At 35.3% G+C, this 22,046-nt stretch overlaps 1 protein-coding gene across 1 annotated transcript in view; it reads right to left on the bottom strand.

Moving 5' to 3' along the window:
• Positions 1 to 15,462: 15,462 nt before the first annotated feature.
• The window catches only part of LOC128855920 (uncharacterized), a 45,663-nt gene continuing 39,079 nt past the window's right edge, over positions 15,463 to 22,046 (bottom strand). The window contains exons 4-6 of the mRNA XM_054091165.1: positions 20,431 to 20,686; positions 18,358 to 20,360; positions 15,463 to 18,210 (exon numbers count right to left, since the gene is read on the bottom strand). Coding sequence (XP_053947140.1) covers positions 17,175 to 18,210; positions 18,358 to 20,360; positions 20,431 to 20,686 — 3,295 coding nt within the window. The 3' untranslated portion in view covers positions 15,463 to 17,174. The remainder of the gene's footprint in view (positions 18,211 to 18,357; positions 20,361 to 20,430; positions 20,687 to 22,046) is intronic.

Here is a 22,046-nt window from a genome sequence, read left to right as displayed (position 1 = left end):
ATTTTTTAATTTTTTGAAATTTTTTTAATTTTTTTATTTTTATTTTTATATTTGCCTTTTTTGAGTAATTTTAATAAAAAATCTCTTATGGTATGCGTTTTATGTACAGATAATTGATGATTGCACGATAAGGTTGGTTTGTATGAAATGTCTCTGACTTGGCAGCGATGAGATGAAAGTGTTGGTCAAATATATTTTTTGTTATTAATACTTTACAAATGGAAATATTCAAGCGATACTTCCCATTCTCAACAAAATTATTATTGTTTTATTTTTATTTTTTATTAATGTATTTCTAAAATTTTCATACCTGATGTTAAAAATTATTTTACATTGAAGCTCATGTGTCAGGATGAAGATTTCAGTTTACACTTCGAATACTTTGTGACTACTTTAAAGTAGTAAACAAGCTTATATACATACATATATATATATATATGGATATATACAGTTTACGTATATTTATTCCTACATTCAAAAAACAATACACCCCGAAAGATGGATAATTCATGAATCGACTGTTTGGTGGATTTTACTTGTAGACTTACTCATTTTGCACATTTAAATGTTGTCATTTTTCACATATAATTGTTAAGAGCTGTATTTTGAATAAAAATTGTAAAACCTGAAAAAATTTAAATTTTTGCATATTTTATTTTAAAACAACAACTTGGCGCATCCTTTCAAATACCCTTTTTATGTGCATGCCTCCAAAGAAGCAACTCGTGAAACATCCACCGAATACAGACAGAATTGTAAAATACAAGGGAGCGGAATGTCAGAAAATGAACAGAAAAAACTGGCTTCTTACGAAGGCGGTTCAATAAGTACCCGTGTTTGATAACAGAGGGCGTTCCTGAGGAAAGTTCGTATTAGCATCGTATACTGCCATCTAACAAACGACGGCAAAACAAATTTCAGACTGATTGGTGCGTTAGTTTGGATTTGGCAGCTATTCGAGCAAGACGTGTTTCGTGATTTTAGCTAAGATGGAAAAAGAGCAGCATCATTCGGTAATTCACTTTTTGTTTTTGGATGTGAAAAAATGCGAGGAGATAAAAGCAAATTTGGATGCTATCTATGGGGATGCTTCGCCATCTATGACCACAGTTAGATATTGCTTGAACGAATTTAAACGTGGGCGAACATCCTTTTTTAATGAGGAGCGACCAGGACGCGCGGCAGACGTGGTAACCGAGGAAATCATTCAAAAAGTCCACGACATGATTCTCGCTTATCGACGAACGAAAGTGCGCGAAGTAACAGAGTCCATAGGTGTATCGAGCGGAATGCCAATTAATATTTTACATGATAAGTTGGCGATGAAAAAATTGTCGGCCTGATGGGTGCCGCGATTGCTCACAAGCAACAACAAGCGGATGCGGCTGTTAACTTCGAAGCACTGTTTAGAGCGATTTAAGCCAGATCCGAAAGAATCTTTGAACCGAGTTGACACCGTTGATGAAACCTGGATTCATCGTTACACACCAGAAACTAAGCAACAATCAAAGCAATGGATTTCTGCCGGTTAATCTGCTCCAAAGACGGCGAAGACAGTCCCATCGACCGAACAGGTCGCCAAACCTTTTTTTGGAAGGGTTAAAAAATGCCGGAGCATTGGGAGAAATGTATCTTTCTAAAAGTGGACTACGTTGAAGAATAGAAAAAAAATTAAAAAAAATGGTGTTTTCATTTCTAACACGGGTACATGTTGCACCCCCTCGTTGGTTGGTTGGTTAGAGTGGTGATTCGTCCAGAATACAATTAGCACTTCCGCACCATTTTGTTGCCACATTCTCGTTACCAATTGGCTTACCAGTTATTTACGGCATCACTATATACAGTCTGTGCGGTTTAAGAACTTTATTAGATTGTTGACATCTAAGCTAGACAGTTGTTCGAGACCCTCGAACAGCGGTTTGCCCAGGATTGGCATTCTGTCTTTCCATATAGCACGGCATTCACAGAGGAAGTGGAAGATTGTTTCCATTTTCTCCGGTTGTTTACAACTGTGACAGTATGTGTTGTGAGGGGTGCCCATTTTGGCTGCTTGTTCTCCGACAGACCAAAAGCCAGTTATGGCTGCCGTTAGTTAGTTAATAATGTTGACGATTGTTTGAGTTTGTCGGTGGGCCATAACGTTTTGTTAATTTTACATTTCGTCTGGTCTCACCATCTACAATACAATCCGCGATTCGGAGATATTTTAGGGGAATTGCACTCTTGACTGTACGTAATTGTGTGAATACCGATTCTACCCACCCCTCTTGCTAGTTCATCGGCTTTTTCGTTACCTTCTATGTTCCGGTGTCCCGGGACCCAGATTAAGGTTATTTTATGGTTTTCACTCAAGGGGGAAAGGCTATTCCTACTTTGTTCCACCACCATAGAGGTTGTTGTAGCTGAAGCCAGTGCCTGGATTGCAGCTTGGCTATCCGAAAGAATAAATTAAAAAAACTTAAAAGATAAATCTGCGATTAGTAGCCTACAGGCTTCCCCAAGCACCTCCTCGTACTTCACCTTTATTATTCCGCCATGTTTCAACCTATGAAGAATTGGTTTTTCGGCTCAAAGTCTTTGGGGGTCAATTCAAAACTCTAAGTGTGCAGTTTTTTTTCTATTTGATTAAGCCTACAATACGCACAAACTTGGGAAAAACTATATATGTACAAGATGGCGCAAAATTAATCACTTTATACGAAGATTTATAATTTTTGTAAAAGACAGCTGCAGGATACAAACACGCAATGGAGCGTGTAAAGATCAGAACAAATACTTCCATCACTCAAAATCATTTTTTTTTATTTTGTAAAAAAGTTATTCAAAAATAAAAAGTGCATGATTAATTTTGCGCCACTTTGTATATTAAAATTTGTTTTTTTCGTGGTGTTACACCTATAATATGACTATTTTACTTGGCAAAAAATTTATTCAAAACCAAAGAGATGATGATTAATTTAGTGCCACCTTATAATTTAAAAATTATTTTTAATTTTTTTTTTTTGCCATAATGTTATAATTATAATAAGATTATTTCCTCACTTCACTGGTCAGAAATTGAGACAATGTAAGCCCAAGCAAAAGTTAGTGGCATATCATGAAAATAATTAAATCTTAAAAATTTGACTGAATAAATATATTTTTTTTTTTTCTTTTTGAATGACTGTCATATAAATTGGCTAATTGAAGATTTAAGAAAATTTGTATTAATTTTGTGTTTTTGATAGAATATTATGAAAATGATTGCTATATGGATTGTGATATGCCTGATTCAACTTTCAATGAACCCTGCGCAGTTGGTTGTTCCTTTTAGAATTTGAGAAAAAATTTTGAAGGAATATGTATTCAAATATTCAAAACTAGAATATAACATCAGTGCCATTTCCTGCATAGTGGTCTGGAACCTGCATAAGTACATGCAACCCATATTAGAAAACAAAACAAAAAAAAAACAAACAAAAAAAATTGTTTTCCCAAATAGAGAATATCCGTAAAACATAGAAACGTAGCCGTCGATTTGTAAATATTATTTTCGATTATTTGACATGAAATCCGGAATTTAAATCAAACTCACAATTTTTTGTACTGCTTTAGTTATTTAGGGTATATTCAATAACGCATTATAATGCGCAACGTACTTTTGCAGTGTTGGCAATGCGTTCGGAAATGCAAATATGGCAGTACTGCAAATGCATCGCGTTCCAAAACGCCATTTTTGTATCAAACGTCGCGCATTATTTGCAGGAAAAATTTTAATACTGCCAATCTATCAATTGCAACACTTGTCACATTGGCAGTGCTGCCAGCGCTGCAATTACAGCGTATTTATAATGCGTTTCTGAATATACCCTTAGGCTGTCGGTATTTCGATATCAGTCTGAAGTGGGTTTCATGTTCTTAAGCCTTTGCCTGGTCGACAAATCATTTTTATTAAATAGTCAATAAATTCACCTTCAATTTCGATGTAGTTTGCATACTTTTCCACGTTAACAAACGAGCATTATATGTATCTATTTATGACCTATTTAGGAGTATTGCTTAAGGTGTTGCTCACAGCGGCTTCAATAGCGTGCATCAGTTCATGACACCCTCCTTTCACCGCCAAATGCAGCTTCATGAAAAATTAATAGTCGTGGCATGCCCTTTTGCATCATTCGATGGAATAATCCGCGAACAAAAACTCTGTCTTATCACCAAGAACGGAATAATCCGCAATAAATTGTTTTTTTGTTAAAGTGTGAGGAAAATAATTAGTTTTGGTAATCCTGTAACATTCTTTTTCCTTAGAACAAACAGTAAAAGTCTTGCCGACGAACGGTATTATGGAGGCAGGCAAGGCATTTTGAGTGGATCTCGCATTTCGAGCGGTGATCCAAAAGGGTTGAGACTCGTTCAAAATGCAATGCAAGGCTATTTGGTTCAATGATTGGGACAGACGATATCTTGGTAAATATTTTCTGGACGTAGTACTGGATCTGGACCTGTATCTGGTCCTCCCCATAGCGCTCAGCGTTTCTCTAACCGTTAGAAATCGGTTGTGTCCCTTAAAAATTTGCGTACTGTATAAGTAAGGCGAAGATGCCGCCGTAGCCGAATCAGTTGGTGTGTGACTACCATTTGGGACTGCGTCGGTTCAAATCTCCGTGTATGAACATCAAATAATAGAAAAAGCGTTTTCTAATAGCGGTCGCCCCTCGGCTTGGCAATGGCAAACCACTGGTATATTTCTGCCATGAAAAATTTCTCATAAAAAACCATTTGCCGTTCGGGAGCGGCATTCCTTCCAATTGTCGAAATACATCAAGACGAACACCTCAAGTAGAAGAAGGCGTTCGTCCAAACACTCAATAAAAGGTAATAATCACCTCCGACAAAAATCTATCGAGTTCAACTAGAAAGTAAACTTTGCTCAAAATTCAATATGGCTGAGTTTACGGATTTTCCAAGCGCCCTGAACTCTCTTTATTTGGAAATTTTATTTAATAAAGTTCGTTTTTTTGTTTTGCAAAAGGGTATATGTATATGTATATAAGCTTACTGCAAGTTTTCAATAACAACGATTTTGAAATGACACAAATGTTTCTTGAGTCAAAGAAAATATTTGACAAATCACGACTTTCAATAAAACAGCAAACAACTCACTGCAGGGTTCATATTTACAACTACAAAGCTTTATGATTTCATGTATAAATTTAGGTGAGTATGTAGTATGTTTATATGTACATAATTTGGTGTGTGTATGCATGAGATGCAATAACAAATACATAGGTATATAAACATAGATGCGCATAATCATAGTCCGGAGTTGAGCCCAGTCTTGGGACTAAATAGGATTCAGAACTGGGTTTATTTTCTTTACCACCATAATCAATTTAGTACTAGGATTTAGTAAGATCGAGCTTTGACTCAAATCTATTATATTCTAATGGCATCACAAAACAAACGAGCAAACGCATGCCATTAAATTTGCTTTCACAGTTTTTTGTTTTCTTGGTAACTTTGAAAATTAAAATCGACAGAAGAGCAAATGTGAGTAATTTCCGAATGAAATGAATCTTCCAAAAATGACACCTATATGTCAGTAGTGAATAATTCCTAGACGGTATCTTTTTCTCATTATGAAAATGGTCGATCTTTAACATGCGATTTACAGACTGAGCCAATTTGGCTCATTGAAAATTCGATTGATATAGGTATATAATATTATATAGCACTCGAAATGTAACCAACTTCAGACCACTCGCGCAGCTGATGCATGGCATCAAACAGGTATCAAAATTCTCTCATCCATGCAGAAATTCTGCAAAGTCACCAAAAACGAATGCTTCATTACTTCATTCTGTGAGTTTCTTCTGTTTTTATGTTGCTGTTAACTGACCTTAAAATGTCCACATTGTAGTAGAAGTAATTTCAAAACACCATACGGCGGAAGCAGGCCTCGAGTTAGCGCAACATAAAGCAGAGGTCGTGTTAATACGCAGTAGAAAGGTGTGTGAGGCTCCTAATATCACAATCGGGGGACATGAAATCGTCTCAAAAGCCGTGTTTGTTTGATGCTAGGCTAGTATTTAAGAAGGCAGAGAAAGCCGAAAAGTATCATCGCAGCGGCGCTATCTCGGCTCATGGTGTACTCTGGGGGGCCCAGACAAAAACGTAAACGTGGCAAGAAGTGTTCTTCTCTACGGTGCACCTATCTGGTATCATGCGCTGGATAAAACCTCATACGCACGCAAAATGAGACCCTTGTACCAGCATTGCGATATACGAGTATGTAACAAACCACTCGAAACAACAACCAACTTGGTTTTTAAAGGGTTTTCCAATAAGACGTGTTACTTTGATATTCAAAGAAAAATTCTATTTTTTATCGGATGTTTATTTCATTATAAAGAGAATGATATGCCGTTCATAGTGGAAAATAACATAAGGCAAATGACCACCACGACCACGTTTACTTTTCATGAAATTTTCCACAACCGAATTGCAAAGTGGAGACCTTGTAGACCTTCTCTTTCACGTGGGCACAAAGAAAAAAGTCACAAGGTATTAAAGCATAAGATCTCGTTGGCCAATTATGATCACCTCTTCGAGAGATAACACGGTCCGGAAACTTTTCCCGTAAAAGATCAATGGTTTCGTTGCTTGTGTGACACGTAGCGCCGTCTTGTTGAAAATAAACGTTGTTCACATCACTACCATCCAATTCTGGCCATAAAAATCGTTAATCATCTCTCGATAGCGCAATCCATTCACCTGTAACACTTGTTATTGGAAAATCCTTTAGTTAGGATAGTACAAAAATTGAACATTACGACGACATAGACATAGCGCAGCGAATAAAGATCCAGCGGCTTCGTTGGCTGGTTCATGTCGTCCGAATGGATTCAAACGCTCCGGCTCTGAAAGTATTCGATACGGTACCAGCTGGTAGTAGCAGAGGAAGAAGAAAGCCTCCTCTGCGTTGGAAAGATCAGGTGGAGGAGGACTTGGCTGCACTTGGTGTGTCCAACTGGCGCCGGTTAGCACGAGAAAAGAACGACTGCCGCGCTTTATTAAACTCAGCCAAAATCGCGTAAACGGTTATCGCGCCAATTAAGAAGAAGAAGAAATACAAAAAATTAGCAGCGCTGAACTCAAGTAATGGAGGTCAAAATGTACTTACATTTTCGTAAATATCAGGTTAATGGCTGGATACCAGCAGATTACGTGGTAGATTTAAATTTAAGCCCAGTTCTAAGCTAAAAACCAAGTACTAATTCGACTAGGTTTAAATCAAACTATGTTTTTTCTTAAATAAATGGTTTCTGTTTAGCAAATATAAAACCAGCTTATTAGCGACTACGATTATGCGCCATAAAGTACAACTTTCATATTTAGATATACTTGAACAAATGCAAAGTGGCGCAAAATTAATCACCCTATCGGAAGATTTATAATTCTGGCACACTTTTGTGAGCTAGACAGCTGCAGTATGCAATCAAAATAAAGATGGCCAGCACTCAAAATCATTGTTTTTTTATTTAGCAAAAGTTTTTCGAAAACAAAATTGGATGATTAATTTTGTGCCACCTTGCATTTGTTAAGTATTCGCCGACACACTTTCGTTTCCTCCTTCCTTTCTTCCTCGCTCCTCTCTACTTTTATTTGGCAATGGATTTCAATACATACATACATAAGTACTTAGGACTAAAATTAATTCTTTCACTTTCTAATTTCTGGAATACTTCAATAATAAACTCTCGCGCTTGTGGGCGCTTTGAAAAAATGGACGACAATGGTTTATACTATTGTATCTATGTAAATATGTATAATACTAGAGATGTGTTCTAAAGTGGACCTGCTCAATTCAACTACTTATCTACATGTATGTATGTATGCAAATGGTTAAATCTTAAACACTAAATTGATATTGCATTTATGTACAAGAATGCACACTACGCCACTTACAACTACATATATGCAATTCTTTACACACATATACATACGCATATTCATGCGTACATATGTACAGGTATGTGTGCACAACTGTTGAATCAAATTTTACTTATTGAATTTTGCTTAAAACTGGTATTTCATTCAAATTTGTAAAGGAGTTTTCAAGTAAATTAAATTTTTATTAAACTTTTTTTTGTTTTTATTAATTTTCATTCTTTTTTCGTCTCATTTCAAAAAATAATTTTTAGGAAAGTTTCTAAAAACTTACTGCTCCTTTATGTTTCAATCGAAATTCTCAAAATCCTTAGCATATTTTAATTAACTTTCAATATTTTGGTTTGGTGGAATAAAATGCATTTTATAAGGCCTTTACTGCTCCATAATTGCAAATTGCTTTCCGATATCTTTCTCGGACCATTTCTCTTTGCCCATAAGACAATACAATATTTACTTTATCTTCAGTCTTTACTCAGTTCAAATACATAAATATTTTTTGTAATATTTCGCAAGCTTTCAATACTCAGGATATGCAACATTGCTGAATATGTCTATGTATTAATTATAACATTAAACAATGTTAAAAAAAAATTAAGAAAATGAATAATTGAAACCAAGCTGAAAAGGCTAAATATACAGAAAATTTTGAACAACCTGAAAAAGTGAAAAATCAGAATATGACAAAAAATAGAGCAAGAAATTAAAAAACAAAACGATCTCAAATCTGCACACAAAAAAATCATACTTTTCTCGATTTCTTATGATTTTTCTTTTTAATTTGCACAAGTTGGAATTTTTCTCTAGCACCTCGCTTTTTGAAATATACATATGTACCTCTAGAATTTTCTTAAAGGCACTGGAAAACACTCGAACATATTCAAAAATTATCTGATCTTTCACCAGCTATGAAAACTAATGAAAAAAGTGTTTTCTAATAGCGGTCGCCCCTCGGCAGGCAATGGCAAAACTCCGAGTGTATTTCTGCCATGAAAAAGCTCTTCATAAAAAATATCCGCCGCTCGGAGTCGGCTTAAAACTGCAATTCTCTCCATTTGTGGAATAACATCAAGACGCACACCACAAATAGGAGGTGCTCGGCCAAACACCCAAAAAGGGTGTAAGCGCCAATCATATTTTTATAAATATATATGTATATGAAATTTGAAGCTAAGCTCGAACTTATGTGGGCACCATAACTTGTTTTGTGTTCTGCGTAACGAACTGGCTGATGGATTGACAAACTGACGGCGCACTTAAGAGAACCAAAGCCAATATTTTACAGGCACCATTAGGTGAATTTGGGACCTCATATGCAAGTCACAGAGGGCCTTCTGGTACAACCTCATCACCTGCGTAACAATTAAGTGCTTCTTGAAAAAGTACAACAAGGCAGTAACGGAATTGTAGTTGGGTTAATCTCGGGGTACATTTCATGTCAACATTTGACTACCAGAGCCATCATCGGCAGCCTATACCTATAAGTATAACTCCTAGCAAGAGGATGATGATAACTGAAAGCGCTTTTAATGGTTTTGCCCTGCTTCCGCTAGACCAAGGCACACTTTATAGAGGAGATGTGCTGAAAATGAATCACTCGACAAGCTTCTCCGATTTACCAAGAAGTCAGAGAAGTTTGAAGAAGTGTTAACCGTGTAATATCCATCTCCCATGCGTGTTCGATATACATTCAACCTTTCTTATATAGGGTTTTTCAGTAAGAGCGCTTCAACTTTTGAACTTTTTTGAACTTTTTTAACTAATTTTTTTTTTATTATCGAGTTTGAACATATATGTACATTTAAGTATGAAATTCGATTTCTTTTGCATGACCACCGCGTGCACGTTTTACGAAGTCCAATCGTTGAACTCAATTTTCGACCACTCTTTTGCATAAATCGGCCGAAATTCCAGCAATTTCGCGTTCAATATTGGCTCTGAGCTCACAAATCGTCGCCGGCTTGTTACTGTAGACCAATGACTTCACATAACCAGAAAACGGGACGGCTTGTTAAATGGACCGTAAAATGGCCGTAATGCTCTTAAAGTAGCAGCAACAGAACGATTATTTTCATAAAAAATTTGCACGATTTGCAATCGTTGCTCAAGTGTGTAGCGTTCCATGATGAAATGCATACTAATGAAGTTTACAAATGACAAGCGAAAAATAAAAAATATTGCGGTGTTCGCCCTCCCTATCGGAAAAAAGCTGAAGCGCACCTATTGAATAATCCTATAGATCTCAACTACAATGGGTGTGGTTCAGTATTCATTATTACAACCTGACGCACTCTAATCCATTTAAGCTTCAATCAGGTTGATTCTCAAATGACTTTTTTATCTTCAGACACCGATGAGAATTACTCTTTACAACAATTGCTATTTTATCCTCATCAACTTGAGAATTGATCGATTTGGAAGGTGGCACAAATTTAATCACCCTATTGGAGAATATATACTTTTGGCAAATGGCGTCGTACGGCAATCATATTTCCACACTTGTGAACTAGGCAGCTATAGTTGCCCAACAGACAAGCAATGGAACGCGTAAAGGTCAAAATAAATAAATATTTCCATCACTCAAAAACAAAAAGATGATTAATTTTGCGCCACCTTGTATTACAGCTTACAGAAGCGTGAACGATTAAAATATTCGAAGAGACAGCCCCTGGAATATGCGAGAGAAAGGTGCAGCTCAAGATTTCTGAGCTTTAGAGAATTGGAAAGCAGATGAAGTAATCGAATGACGAACTATACGAAATTTAAAGCCATATATGGTAGTCATATTTTTGCAGAACAAAAAGCTCCGAGTGTATTTCAGCCATGAAAAAGTTCCTTATAAAAAATGTCGTTCGGAGTCGGCTTAAAACTGTAGGTCCCTCCATTTGTGCAAAATATGAAGACGCACACCACAAATAGAAGGAGAAGCTCGGTCAAACACCTAAAAGAAGTATACGCGCCAACTATTCATTTTATTTAAGATCTAGTGGTTTCACACGTTGAACATTGACGATCAGGGTTTCTTGATGTTCTTATTAAAATATAAAAAAAAACAAATAAAACGTGAAAAACAAATTAAAAAAAGGCAAATAAAAATAAAAGAAATATATAAAAATTAAAATTTACAGACATTAAGTAAAACCTTAAAATATACGAAATAAAAATTAATAAAAAAATTCATTAAAAATTGAAGAAATATCTAACATAAAAATTAAGAGAAAATTAAATAAATAATAATAAGTAAAAAAACCACTCAATTTTATTTGAAAAGGTTTGGAAAACAAAAAACAACAAAACACAATTAAAAGCAACAAAATGAAATAAAACAGCAGCAGAAACAATAATAATTAGAAAATACAAAAACTACGGCAGTCGGATTGATGTTGTTGTAGCAGTTCGGTCGTCATTGCCTATGTCATCTAATAGCAGGCCTAGGAAACATGGTTCGACAGGTTGGGTCTCAAGGGAGAGGGGCGAGTGGTAAAATCATTCCTAAATTGCCATGAAAGAAATTTGTGGGGAACTTGGGCTGCCACGTCACTTGGGAGATTGAGCAGCCGAATTCTTTCTGCTCATTTCACACTCGTCCAATCACCCATTGTTTAAACGGCAACGAAGCGACATGAGCGAAGACTGTGGTAATGGTTTTCGTATATCACCAACACAATCACAGGTTTTATGTAAATGAAGCGATGTCACGACCCCTCTTATGTCAGCCAATCAGCCGATTTTTTTTTAATTTGCTGAGAACCGGTTAACGGGTTGATCGTGGCCGCACCTTCTGAATTCTTTTTTGACTATGATTCATTCTCATGCCAATCGATTCTATGTACTCCTACGTACCAGAACGATTCGTGTTTTTCCCGACCAAGGGCTGCCGTCCCAGTAAACTAAACTAGCCCTGTTTAGTGCGCTGAAACTAACTCCACACGTCATTTGGGTTTATATTAGCAGATGGAATCTGTTTTAATACGACTAAGAATTGTCACTTCAGCCGTTTCCCCACTAATTTATGATGAATGTTATACGTTGTTACAGCAACAGCAACAATAACAAGAAACAAAACAAAATTACAAATTAAGTAAAAGTAAAAGTAATAAAACAAAAATATTTTATAAAAGTAAAACAAAAAATTAAATAAAAGTAAGACAGTGAAATAAAAGTAAAAAATAAATAAATAAATAACAGTAAAAAAATAAAAGTAAAAAAAACTAATGAGATAAAAAAAAATTAATAAAATTAAAAAACTAAATAAGTCAAAAATATACATATATATATAAAATATATATATATAAATATATATATATATAAAATATATTCATAAAAATATAAAAAAAAAAAAACTTAAATAAAAATAAAACAAACTTAAATTTAAAAAAATATATAAAAGTGAAAAGAAATTAAATAAAAGAAAAAAATATTTAATAAAAGTATAAATTAGAGAGCAAAAACAAACCAAAAAAGACAAAACACGGAAGCACTGGACCTCACAACAAAAAATAAAGTTTAACTCAAAATGTGTTTTTCATTTATTTTTTACTTAAACTCAATTACCATTACTACAGCAATACATCGTATTATTCAACGCTAAAAACTAATTAAATACACACAAAATAACTTAATTAAGCAATAAAATATAAATATGCAAGTATATCCACTTTGTGATCGAACGAAATTAAGAAGAGTCTAACGAAATCAACGCTGGTGATGAAATCAGTGTTTTTGTTGTTTCAAAGCAAAAGTAATTAACGCTAAACTTGTGAGCTAACCAGTAGAACTTACACTGGCATACTTTTTTCTACGTATCGCAACTTTTTATGCGGACAATTTGACATTTCGTTTTCAGCATTCAATTTAATCGACAATTAATTTAAATAAATGTTTTTTTGCTTTACATAAATTCTTTTTTAAGTTACAACCAAGGCATTTCAGAACGGGTGGTGGCATGCAGATAGATGAGGTCGATGTTTTTTTTAATTAAATAAAAAAATATTTTTTTTATATTTTTTTAAGAGCATTGTAAACAAAGTTTGGCCATTTAGAGGCTAATTTGATACCAAAAACAAATCAAAAGAAATTAAGAACATAAAAATATTAAAAAAAAAAATATTAAAAAAAATATGAAAAAAAAATTTTTATTAAAAAAATATTAAAAAAGCATTAATCACCTATCATCTATCTCAAAAATTAAATATAAAAGGGAAATAAAGAAAATATTAAAAAAACACCTTTAATTTTAATATTGCAGATAGATTGACGATGATATTTTTGTTTTAATTTTTTTAAATGGTTTCTTTTTTTAATTTTGCGAATAAATAGGTTTTAAATTATTTATATTGTATTAAAAATTTTTTTTTGGAAAATTATATTATAAAGAAAGTTTAGCCATTTAGAGGCCAAATTGATACCAAACACAAATTAAAAAAAATTAAGAACATAAAAAAATAATAAAAAAAAATATTAAAAATAAAAAATGTTTAAATAAAAAAAAAAATATTTAAAAAAACTCAATCACCTATCATCTTCTATCGGCAAAATTAAAAAAAAGAACTGTAAAGAAAACATTAAAAAAGCAACATCTGCGAAATTAATAGAAAAAATACTTTTTCTCGTTTTAATTTTGTTTTTTTTTAACACTTTCTTAATTTTTTAATTTTAATTTTGCAGATAGATTGACGTTGATATGCCATTTAAAAAAATTAAAACAAAAACAGCAACGTCAATCTATCGCAAAATTAAAATTAAAAAAGTTTTTTTTTTTTTAGTTAAACAAAATTAAAATTAAAATTAATTTTTAGATTAAAAAAATGTTACTTTTGCTGATAGATTGACGTTGCTGTTTTTGTTTTAATTGTTTTAAATTACAAATAATTATTTTAATTTCACAAATAAATGAGTTTTAAATAAAAAAATTTAATTTTTTCTTTAATTTTGCAGATAAATGACGTTTTTGGTTTTTTTTTAATTTTTTTCCAACTTTTTTAAATACTTAATTTTTATCTTTTTTTTAATTTTGCATACAGATGAGGTTGACGTTTGTTTTTAACTTTTTTTAAATTAAAATTGAATAAAAAAAAAATATTTAAAAAAAAAACATCAATCACCTATCAACATCTATCTACGAATTATAAAGAAAACATTAAAAAAACAACATCTGCGAAATTAAAAGAAAAAATACTTTTTTTAATTTTAGTTTCGTGTTTTTTTAACCCTTTCTTAATTTTTTTAATTTTAATTTTGTTTGTTTTTAAACACTTTCTTAATTTTTTTTTAATTTTAATTTTGTTTGAGTTTTAAACACTTTCTTTTTTTTTTTAATTTTAATTTTATTTTTTTTACGTTGATGTTTTCGTTTAAATTTTTGTGTTTTTAATTTTTGAGGTTGATGCTTTTTTATCTTTTTTTAAGTACCTTGTAAATCTATCATTTTTTTGTTGTTTTAATTTCCTCAACAATAGACAATTTTGGCATCGATCAATCGAGCAAAAGTTTTCAACAAAATAGCTACAGTTGATCTCTCTTTGCATTAGTGCCACTCCCCGCTTAATATGCCTTGGTTACACTTCATTTTTTGCAGGATTCATCATAAAAAACGTGTATTGACAATCCTTCATTTCACTTCATTTCAAAGTAACAAATTTTTTAATTTTTTAATTTTTTTTACGATTTACGAGTTTACGCCTTCAGCGTTTTGAAAACGATTTTTATTAAAGAATGCGTTTTGTTGCATGGCTGCTTGGAAAAAATTATATATATTTTTTTTTTTTGTTACAAATCGCGCATAAATATTTTATTTCAAATAAAAAATATAAAAATAATTATTTAAATGACTTAAATCTTTGTGTAAAGGAAATTAGTTTTAGCAAGCCCATTTGTGGCATGTGAATAAATACTTAAAAAATATAAAAATTAAATTGCAATTTTATTTGTATTTTTTTTTTCATAGCTTTGCCATTGGAGTATACAAGATTGTTATTTTCGTTTTTCGTTATAATTTCATTAGAACCCACAAAACATATTGACTAACAATAATAAAGAAAATATGCGCCAAGCAGCATAAAAACTAAACAAAGAAATGTGAAACAAAAATTAAATAGTGTAAAGGACTAGGAAACATGAACATCGTACATCGTTACTGGTCTTTGCAGCATCGAAAGGGCGATGTGTTACTCCAGTTTAAGAAATACAATTTTACGTGCCTTAACTGGTTTTTTTGTTTGTTTAGTTCTTCTATGCACAACAGTTCGCTAAAAGGTAGTAATTTTTGCGCGTTAGTTGCACAAATAGAATTTTTTTATTTTAATTACTGGGAGCAACTAGCGTTAAATATTACAGTACATAATTTTTAATTTGCAAGTTTAGTTTGAAACACACCTCCCTTTTTCAAACACTTGAAACGCTTAACAAAAAAGAACAGCTTATTTTTAGCAACCAGCTTTTTTAGCGCACATCAGCGTAGTAATAAATAAAATATTTTAGTTACTAAACTTATTTACTTGTTTGTCTTAAAATTGCCGTTTTTTCAGAATGCACTCTCTTTTTATATATTTTATTTTATTTTTATAATTTTTTTTTTGTTTTTTTTTTTTTGTTAATACTGCATTCCTTCAATAATTGATTACTTCATTACTTCTTTAATTCATTTTCAATAAAACATAGTTGCTCAACAATTGTTTACTCCAGCTTTTCATTTAGCTTCGCTTCTTAAAACGTTAGTAGAATATTTTGGCTTTCAATTGTTTTTTTGTTTGTTTTTTTCTCTTGTTTTTCTCCTTTTTCTTTACTCCTTTACATACACCATCAATCCTTATTAAATCATTGATTTGTGTGTTTCCACTTAACGAGTATAAAACTTTATTTTTTATATTTCAATATTTATAATTGGGTATGTATGTATATACATATAAATGTGTATATATATATATATGGATATATGTATTGTGAACAGGAAGATATAGTTATTCAATTGAAATTACTGATATTTTATATTTGTATAGCGCGGGAACTTAAGTGGTAACTGTTAAGTGGTTTTCTTTTTGTTTTTTTATTATTCTTAATTTTTTTCTTGTTTTGCTCGCAGGGTTGACGCATTTTTACAAACTAACAAATAATTTTATGACATAACTGAACAAAAGCTGACAACAACAAAAAAGACTTCGATGCGGCAATGATGATATGAAATGGAAATGGGTTTATAAAACATAATGAAAAGTGACAGAGTTGTGAAGGGTTGACGCCAAAAAGGCATTTTTGTTTGTTTTGTTTTTTTCTTTCAACTTTCTTTGAGTTAGTTACTGGCTGTAGAAAGTTACAGCTGCTTGTTGATTTAGAGAAAATATGAACGACGTAATTTTTACTGTAAACTAACTTTTAGAACCGAAAAAGAATGCGAATTTATAAACATTATTTTAAGATTTGACATTGACATGGAAAAATATACTGCAAGTTTTATTGAAATTTAACGGAAATTTTAGTTCGTTATACTCCTGTTTTGGAAGCGATCAACATAAACTTTTCTGAAAATATTCTGAAATTGAATTGCAGATTGTTAATAATTATTTCGCATAAAAACTTTTCATTTAGCTGAGAAAGTTGCATGATTAAAATGATTTTTTGCAATCACTGTATAATTTGAAAAAAAAAAAATTAAGCATAAAAAGTTCATTTACAGTTTGGCGGCACGTTTTAAACGGAACTGCACGAATTTATATCCGCCATTTCGCAGGTATTTCCCAAAATTATTTTATATGAGACATTTTTTTATGTTGCTACATCAGCAACAACAAATCAGATATGTAGTATACATAGGTAATTATTTAAACTGCTTAAAGTGCATTTTTTTCCAACTCTTTCTATCCATTTTTCTTATTTGATTTTCATTATTTTCTTTTTTTTTTATAACCTAATTCTCAAGGCTTCACTTTCCCGCCTGCCTTTCTATCTAAGTAAATCTCTAATTTTCACTAAATTCCTATAGCCAAAGCTAACTTGCCGCAAATCCGCTTCCCACCTAAACGCAGCTGCAACCTCTCATTTACGCAACCAAACATTAACCCCCGCTGTTTACAACTCTTTAAATCAGTGCGCAAATCAATAACAACTATGAAATCACTGTAAAAATGCGTTATGAAATTGCAGATAAACAAACAAAACACAACAATCATTGATTGCTGCTCTCAAACTCAATTTACAGTATGCTTGCTTATAACTTGTTCCTGCTGCCTGCTATCTGCTGCCTTGAGCCCTCACTTCGACGAAGCTGCATTCGTCGCCCCGCTGGCGACTTGCGTTGGAGCTGAGGCTGACGTCGTTGTTTGTTGTTGCTGCATACGCTGCTGCTGCTGTTGTTGTTGTTGTTGCTTAAGTTTGTCGAATATTTGCAGCTTTGACTTGACAGCTCCCTCGCACACTGTCAATCGTTGCTGTGTCGGTTTCTTATCTAAATCGAAACAAAATGCTTCGTAATCGGTATTTATTGTCGCATGTCGCTTGAAGTCTGTATAGCGCCGCATATCGTACGATCCCAAATTGCTTAGACCATATGTGGTAGCGGCCATTGCGGCTGCGGCAGCCGTCGAGGCGGAACTGTTCGATGTGCTTGTGTGTGTGCTGCCTGCACTAGTAGTTGTACCGCTGCCGCTGCGTAGAAACGCATTGCGGCTGGGCGGCGCCATCTCAGGTACTTGTCGCTTCCGTTCGAAATACTCAACAATTGTGGCGATTTGCTCAGATCGCTTGCTGGGTATAGCAGTGAAGGAGCGATCATCCCACAGCAACGAATCGGAGCCGGCCAAGCTGCTGATGTCATCCGAACTGTCGGTGTAAATGGAAGAGGTGCGATTTTTGCAATAGAGCAATTGGTTGACGGGAAAATTATTGCGTTGCAGCACCGAATGTATGCCCGAGTCCAGTGCCAAACGATTCATGAGGCCCATATCGATGGAGGTGGTCGACGCTGCCGTGGCTGTGGCATTAGGGTCATGCAGATTTGTCGCACCCAAGAGATGATGATGACAGGTGTAGCGTCGGTGGTGCGGGCGTCCGCTGTCGGGCAGTTCCAGATCGTCGAGGGAACGTAACGCTGCCGCTTCGTGCGAGAGGGATGCTGCAGATGAAGAGGTATTCACCGTGTTAATTTCAGGGTCGAACAGCAATACCGAGGAAGAGTTTGACGAAGAGTCAGTGAAGAGTTGGCCGCTATTGTTTTGTTGTGCTTGTAGGCCTGCTGTCGAGCCAGTGCAGGCGTAGTAACAGCAACGACACAGATTGGCCAATTTATCACTACATGAATAATCAGAATATTGATTAAAATAAAATAATATTTTCTATTTTCCTAAAAGTGCATGTACCAGCTTGCAAGAAGAGTTGTTTTTGTGTCGAAAGCCTACGAGTAAATATTCTTGCAAGCTGATATGGATTGTGACTCACTTGATTTCATTGTTGGAACCCGCCTCGAGCATCAGCTGTGATTTCAGTTGCTCAATGCAACAATTGCTGCCGCACGCGAAGGGCATGGCACCACTGCCGCCCCCGCCACTGCAGTTCAGTTGCCGATATGTGGTTGAGTTGGTGATTGCCGGATCAGATTCCTCGTTGAAACATGAGTAGAATCCACTCTCGATGGAATCGCGCCGCGTGAGTGTACCTTTAATTGGCAGCAAATCACTGGGTTTTATTTCATGCAGCTCAAAGTCTGTACATGACGAAACGGATGCCGGTGTGGCTACTAACGACGTGATTGGCGGCGGTGGCGGTGGCGTTGACGACGCGCTTGCAGATGCTACAATATTTGCTGGGACTTTTATTTTTGGTGAATCGCGTTGCTCACAGCCATCCTCAGAAGTGGAGTCCATTGCGTTTGCAGGCACATCAGCAGTAATAGTCGATGACGCCATCGCACACGTGGTGGTCGTTGCTGTTGACACCGTTGCATTTATAGCAGTCGACGTAGACTTATCCAGATTAGCATTGCCATTGCTGCTGCCTGTGACGCTACTACTCAAAAAGAGTGGATGTGTGAAAAGCGAGTTGGCACGATATTTTCGCGCAGCTGGTGTGGACAGGTGCAGAGCGCGTGGTTCGGCGGAATCATCGCTGCTCGACTCAGCATCGGCGCAGTTCCCACCGCCATCGCCATCAGGCTCACCATCGGACGCGCAATCGTCACAATCGTCGTCCTCCTCTGCGACGGGCGAGTCTGCTGTTGGCACTGCTGCGCCATTGCAATGTGCTGCTTTCAACTCGATAACGCTCAATTTGCGTGCCATCTGCGGTGATGTGGGTAAGCTCTTTGGTTCGTTAGGTGTCGATGGCAAACCACGCCCACCACCACCAACGCCACCAGCACTCAAGCGTGCAGCCACAGCGCAGCCAACTTCACTTGTCGTCGCTGTTTTGTTTGTGCTTTTAGCCAACTCAGCCGCCAACTCTTTGAAGAACGGTGCTGACATCTCAAAACATGAACTGAAAAGATCTCCAACACCGGCGGCGTAAGTTTTGGGATTTGCGCCAAGTATCTTCTTGACGCCACGCAATTGCGCCAGCGTAGTGAATGGATTGCTTTTCACACCATTGTGATCGGAACGGATGGGTTTGTAGTGTGGGTCCTTCAAACACATTGTCTCGGCCACTTTGCGCAAAGTCAGTGCAGCGGTTTGCGGCGTCGGCTGTTGTTTCGTAGCCGCCGCTGTTTGTGTAATGTCGGCCGTGACGGTGGCAACACTAGACTGCACCGATGCTGCCTTCTCGCTTCCGCCATTTATGCGCGCCTGTGCGGGTGGTGTTGGTGAGTGTGTGGATGAGCGCTGCCGTTGCATTTGATGGCAGCGCGCTTTGTCGCTGGGCGTAGTGTGCAGGGGGAAGTGAATGATGTTTTCGCTAAACGAGCGACGATGCTGCTGTAATTGCAGATCGGCCTCGAGCTTTTTAGTGACACGACGCACTCGAGTCTCCAGTACACGATACTCAAATTCGTTGTATTCCGCTGACGAGCCATTTGGTGTCTGATAGGGCGTTGTGCTGCAGCCAGTGCCATCGCCGCCTTTGCCATTAGGAAAACGAAAGCCGCTCTCATCTAATTCGTTGTAATGCCGTGGTGACAACGACCCAGCAGGTGCGGTTTGAACAACCGGCGCCGCTTTCGACGAAGTGCTCTTGCGACAGCTACAGCAGCCAGCATCTTGAAGTGAATTGCTTGAGTAGCATTGTTGCATGCAGCCGTTCTTGTGACTCGCCGCTTGATTTTGGTTTCCAGCTTGCATGGCTGTCATGCTACTGCCGCTAAGTGATCCATTTAATTCAAGTGAATTCGGCGGGCTCGATGAATTCAACGCTGCACTGCAGTCGCCATTGCAGCCATTTTCATATTCCTGCAACATTTGCTTCAGCTTTTTAATAGCATCATGAAAAGTCGGTCGGCTTTTGGCTTCATACTAAGAGTATAGGAGAATGAAGAAAAAATGTCAGTATAATTTACATAATTTACAAAGTGAATAAACTTACGATGCAACAGTAGAATGCCAATCTCAAAAATACAGCAGGTGTATCCATGGGGCACAGCTCGGCGAAGGCTAAATAATCTAGGCCGAATGCGTCGGTGCGTGGCATCACATCCGGATCGGCGACAATGCGCGCTATTATCTCGCATTGTATAATGCCAAACGAGAAGACATCACTCGTCTGGTCGTACCACTGACCCTTCAGGCACTCGGGGCTTACCCAATATGGTGAACCAACCGTGTCTAGGCGTGTTTTGCCGCTAGAAAAATGCGTTAAAATCAGTTTGACAAGAAAATATTGACCAACAGAATATATTCTAACTTTTAGCTATACATACAGTGGCTAAATCGCATAATCGGACAAAAAGCAGTACCAGTTTTTAACAAAAAGTAGACTCGATTTTTCTCCATTCAGTCTGCAAGGCTTCCTTGAGAGAGCTTGAGATCAAAATTAAGGAGATATCCTGCATATTTTTCGAGTGATTTGAAAAACGAAGTGCTGTTTGTCCGATTACACGATTTAGTCACTGTATTTGTCTGTTACACATTTGATAACCGCATTTTTTCGACATTAGAAGTTTTTGCTTAACAGAAATTTTTAAATTGGATGCATTGAATATAAGCAGTTTAGCGATTGGTAGGTAAAAAGCGCTAGGTCGAATTAAGTGGTTTTGATGAAAAGCTGTAGCAAGACAAATGAAACAGCTTTTGAAATTATTAAGCGCTACTACTACATTTCCGCGGAATGTACTACTATCGTTTTATAAATACTAAAAAAAATTTTTTTTATTTGTAATCTTGTTTTTTTTTTAATCTTTGTCTTTTTTTTATTTTTAATTTTTTTTTTTAATCTTTTTTTTTAATTTTCTTCATTTAATTTTCTTCCTTCCTTCCTTTATTCTTTTTTTTCTGCTTTTAATTTTCTTTGTTTTTAATTAAAACATATTTATTAATTTTTTTATTTTAGTTTTTATTGTATTTCATTTCTCTTATTTAATTTTTTTGTGTTTTTTTTTTTACTTTTTTTCATCAATTTTTTTTAGTATTTATTTACTTATTTTTTTTTTATTTAATATACTTAGTTAATTTATTTATCTTTTTTTATTTATTTTTTTTTTTAGTATTTATTGTTTTTATTTATTTGTTTTTTTAGTATTTATTGTTTTTATTTATTTATTTTTTAGTATTTGTTTATTTATTTTTTTTATATTGATCGGGTACTTTTTCCCCCGGGCCCGGAGTTATCAGAGGGGTCCGGACTCGAGATTATACGTATTTATATGAATTAGACATCATTTGAAAGGGCCCGCATTTGCAATTTTCCCCCGGGACCCGGATTTTCCCCCGGGCCCGGATATGCTCTCTACGACCCTGTCTGCACAGGTCGTTTTGAGGAACCCCGAGCCGACGTGCGTGAGTGCCCAAAAGGCAGTGGCCGGTGATAAGAGATATTATATGCCTAAGTTCGTGTTTCGAAAGACTTATAAAGGTTTTTGTCTGTTTCAGATTGTAGGATGGCCAGATTTGTCTGGTCGTACCGCAAGTAGTTTCCACTCGCCACCTCCGATCAGCAATGCTGTGTTAATAAACTTAGTTACGCACCCACGACATTTTGAAATC

The sequence above is a fragment of the Anastrepha ludens genome, chromosome 2 (genome assembly GCF_028408465.1).
Source record: "Anastrepha ludens isolate Willacy chromosome 2, idAnaLude1.1, whole genome shotgun sequence".
NCBI classification, from domain to species: domain Eukaryota; kingdom Metazoa; phylum Arthropoda; class Insecta; order Diptera; family Tephritidae; genus Anastrepha; species Anastrepha ludens.
The sequence above is the reverse complement of the archived record's forward strand: the minus strand, read 5'-3'. Positions and strand labels throughout refer to the sequence as shown.